Here is a 3,836-nt window from a genome sequence, read left to right as displayed (position 1 = left end):
TCAAGAAACTCATGAAAGGATTTTAAACACAATCAATTCCATAAAAGATATGCTTTTGGTCTTTTGGGCAACATTTAAAATGGTTTCATTTAAAAATAATTAGGAGTAAGAAAAAAGTTGCAAAATATGAAAAGAAGATTTAGAAGTCATAAAACCTCCTTTAAAAACCAAAAAAAGCGAATATTCCTTTGTTCGTAGTTAAAGTGAATAGAACAAATAGTCAGACAAAGACAGAGTTCTCTGGCTTTTTTAGGCTTTGCACAAAATAAAAATTGATTAAAGTACACTCAGTATGGATAGGAAAACTCAGGTGTTTAATACAAAAGACACAAAAGGGTAAAAGACAAACTAACACAGCCCACCCTTAGGGCCAATACTGACCAGTACTGTCAATGTTACCAAATATTGCAAGTTCTACTAAATCACACTTTTTCATTATGTGGTTTTCATAAATTCCTCTTGCATTTTGTCACACTGAGAGCATTCTCACTTCCTCTGCAGCAGGCCTGTTGTGGTAAGAACACTCAGATGTTTAGTGTTTGAGCATTCTTCGTCCTTGGCTTCGGCACCGGTGATGACTGCTGACCTTCAGCAGCTGTGGGAAGCTGCAGAGGCCTGCTTTCAGTCTGAGCATCAGAAGGGGAGACTTTCTGGTAGCAGGCTCTCGGTGAAGGCTTAGGAGTGGAGGATGGAGAGTTTGGTATGCTGTGCATGGTCTCGTAATCAGGGCTCATGGCCTCCGGCTCTCGCTTTTTCAAAGAAAGCATCCGTGATTCCTCTTTGTCTCTGAACCTCATTTCTGTTTTGCTGCGTCTTCTGAAGCAGCATAATACGACAACAGTGATGAACAAAAGAAGAATCAAACCTGAAGCTCCTGCCAGCACCGCCACAACGGTTTGCATTCTAAAACAAAGCAAAGGTGATTTACATGTTGGTTTAAGAGTCTGGCTGACCTCTTTGCTGACTTTATTGTAGACACTACAAGAAAAGCTTGTCTGTTCCTTCAGTTCAGTCAGGGATATGCTCAGTGTTTGTCTTGTTTCACTCGGAATTGCTTTCTTGTCTTGCGTCCATGAGAAAGCCAAATCCTGATGTTTGGCTGCATCACATTTTAGATTAACAGCATTGGATTCACAGACATAACTGAGTTGAGGTTTTGACACCTTTTCCATCACACAGAGATGATGCGTTCGAGTGCCGTTGGGGGTCTGGGTGCTTGCTTCGTAAACCCCCGCACCAGCAGCCTGAAGGTTCTTCAGTAAAAGAGCTCCATACTCAGAGATGTCTCCTGCTTTTCCAACCAACACCTTGCTTTGCTGTCTTGAGAAAACGACCTTCTTGTTGTGAGTCCATTGCAGTGAATACGAGTTTCCTGGTTGATCATGGACAGAAGGTAGAGTCACACTTTGCCCAACAGCAGCGTAGACATCACAAGAGTTGCTGCTCACCACTGAGATGGATCCCAACAAAAGAACAAGACCACAAATAACCTCCATAACATGAAGAGGGCAAAGATATCCTCCTTATGGTTGAGCTCTCCCAGTAAATAATGTTCTTGTAGACCTTCAGCCTCAAATGTGAACATCACGAGTCACACACTTCCATTCTTTTAAGTGACGTTCCTGAAACTAGGAAACTGTTACTCAAGCACATTCTTTCACTTCCCTAAATACATAGACGAGGTTATGTGTTAAAGGGTACTTTCTATTTATAAGACATTACACACACATATACACACACACACACACACACACACACACACACACACACACACACACACACACACACACACACACACAGTGTCACCTAGCATGATAATGTGACTGAATCATTAATATCACAAGACATGTATTTAACCTACATTCAATTCTATTCAGTCATACTCATGCAGCTCCATGCCACAACATACGTCACCTTTCTTGCTACAAAATGAAACTGTAACAAGTGCACAGCAAATTTAAAAGTGTTAATTTTGTGGTGTTAAGCAAATGTTGAGTTTAATTACAGTTTTTACAGAAGTCAGGACCCATTTTTCAATACTTAGGTCACATTTGCAAAACTCTACATAGAGTGTGCACAACAGAAGTCTATGTGGGCCAAACTGAGGATCAGTTATCATTGCTTTGGCACAAAATGCATTGAGTGACTACATCTCTCAAATGTCATGAAGTCTCTTCTCACTCAGACACAACAACTACCAAAACTCATTGTACTAACAGGACATTTTGCACTTGCTCACATACTGTCCACAAAACTGTAAAACTTATGTTCAAAACAATAACATACTGCAAAACTGAATATGACAGCAGAATCCAACAGCAATATGTTATTGAAACATAAATGCAATTTATCCAGCCACAGCTGACTCTAATTGTAGATGAACAGCTGCACAGGTGTTACACTTTCAATGTCATTATAAAAGTAGTCAACTGCTGAATAGGTTTGTGTTGTGATGTAAACATTGACCCAGCCAGAAATGGGGTCACTTTTCCTCCCACCTTACTCTCCATTCCTCAACCCCATAGAGGAATTCTTTGCCTCATGGCGGTGGAAGGTGTACGACCATCATCCACATGATCAAATGTCCCTTCTGGATGCAATGTATGCTGGATGCCTGGACATATCAGCAGTAGATTGCCAGGGCGTGCCAGGAGATTCTTTCCTAGGTGTGTTGCCCTAGATGACATAAGATGTGATGTGGATGAGAACCTGTGGCCAAATGGAGAAGACCGAGTAGATTAGCATATTGAATCTGTATCAGTGGATGTTGTGTTTACAAAGTCTTGTGTTTTGTACTTAGTGAAAAAACAAATACCATTAAAAATAAATGAACAACATGAAATATTGACTCATTCTGCATCATGTCTGATTCATTCCAGTAACATCTATTGGAAGTATGAACAGAGATGTATCCTTGTTTTACACAAGAAAATGTAATGCTACATGTTGTTAGTGTTTTTTAGGTCTTTTTTTTGTGGGCGACAAAGTGTGTTTGTCGGCTGTCAACCTTTGCTAGTGTTCTGGAGGAGTGTGTTTATTTGAGACCTGAATGAAGTGTTTTGGTGGTTGTAGTGCATTTTGAATGTGAAATGAACTGTTTTGCCAAGCTGAAACTCAGTTAGGAGGACTGTGTGAAGTGTCTGGCAAAAGTGACATTAGTATTGAGAAATGGGTCCTAACGTCTGTAAAAAACTGTAATACTAAGAAAAGTTCATTTAACACTATGAAAGTGTCATGAGAGTTAAAACCGAGGGTTAAAAATGAGTGTTTCCTAATCAACTCTGTAGGTGTCAATTTGGACTAAATAACTCCCGAAAAGCTAACTCTGAACTCCCACATTGGCTATTACACCTGCAGAGACTTCACCCCTTTATTCCAGAAGTTGGACTGGTGACCATAGACATTTATATAAAAATATTTGGTGGTGACCTACTGGCTGCAGAGAAAGAAGAAGAATTTAACACTGGTGTTAGAGTTACTATTTTAACTCTAACACCAGTGTTAAATGGTCAGCTTCAGAAGAGTTGACAATTTAACACTAAATCAGATCTAAAGTACCGACTCTCCAAAGAGAGTTAAATGAACTCTTACTCGTGTGGACCCATAAACACTTTAAAAGTGTTGAATTCAACTTTGACAGTAATATGAGCATGTTGACTTTGCTGTGTGGAAGGGGTACCATCTCTGTGCTCAACAGAGGAGTCCACTCACAAGCAGCATCCGCAGGTTCAAATCAGATTTAAACTAAATTTTGTTTCTAGAGAGAAAAAAAAATCCAGAAACATGGATGACAATTTTCAGAAATGTCTTAAAACTGCAGAATATTAAGTTCCTGA

The 3,836-nt window shown here is 39.7% G+C and overlaps 1 protein-coding gene across 1 annotated transcript; it reads right to left on the bottom strand.

Annotated features, from left to right (window-relative positions):
- Window positions 1-231: 231 nt before the first annotated feature.
- Window positions 232-1,675, bottom strand: LOC107388496 (T-cell surface antigen CD2). The gene is made up of 3 exons (XM_070550746.1): window positions 1,662-1,675; window positions 1,449-1,570; window positions 232-1,372 (listed from the first exon to the last, which is right to left on the bottom strand). Exons 1-3 carry the CDS (start codon window positions 1,673-1,675, stop codon window positions 525-527), a joined length of 984 nt encoding a protein of 327 aa, XP_070406847.1. The 3' UTR covers window positions 232-524.
- Window positions 1,676-3,836: the final 2,161 nt, after the last annotated feature.

The sequence above is a fragment of the Nothobranchius furzeri genome, chromosome 4 (genome assembly GCF_043380555.1).
Source record: "Nothobranchius furzeri strain GRZ-AD chromosome 4, NfurGRZ-RIMD1, whole genome shotgun sequence".
Classification (NCBI taxonomy): domain Eukaryota; kingdom Metazoa; phylum Chordata; class Actinopteri; order Cyprinodontiformes; family Nothobranchiidae; genus Nothobranchius; species Nothobranchius furzeri.
The sequence above is the reverse complement of the archived record's forward strand: the minus strand, read 5'-3'. Positions and strand labels throughout refer to the sequence as shown.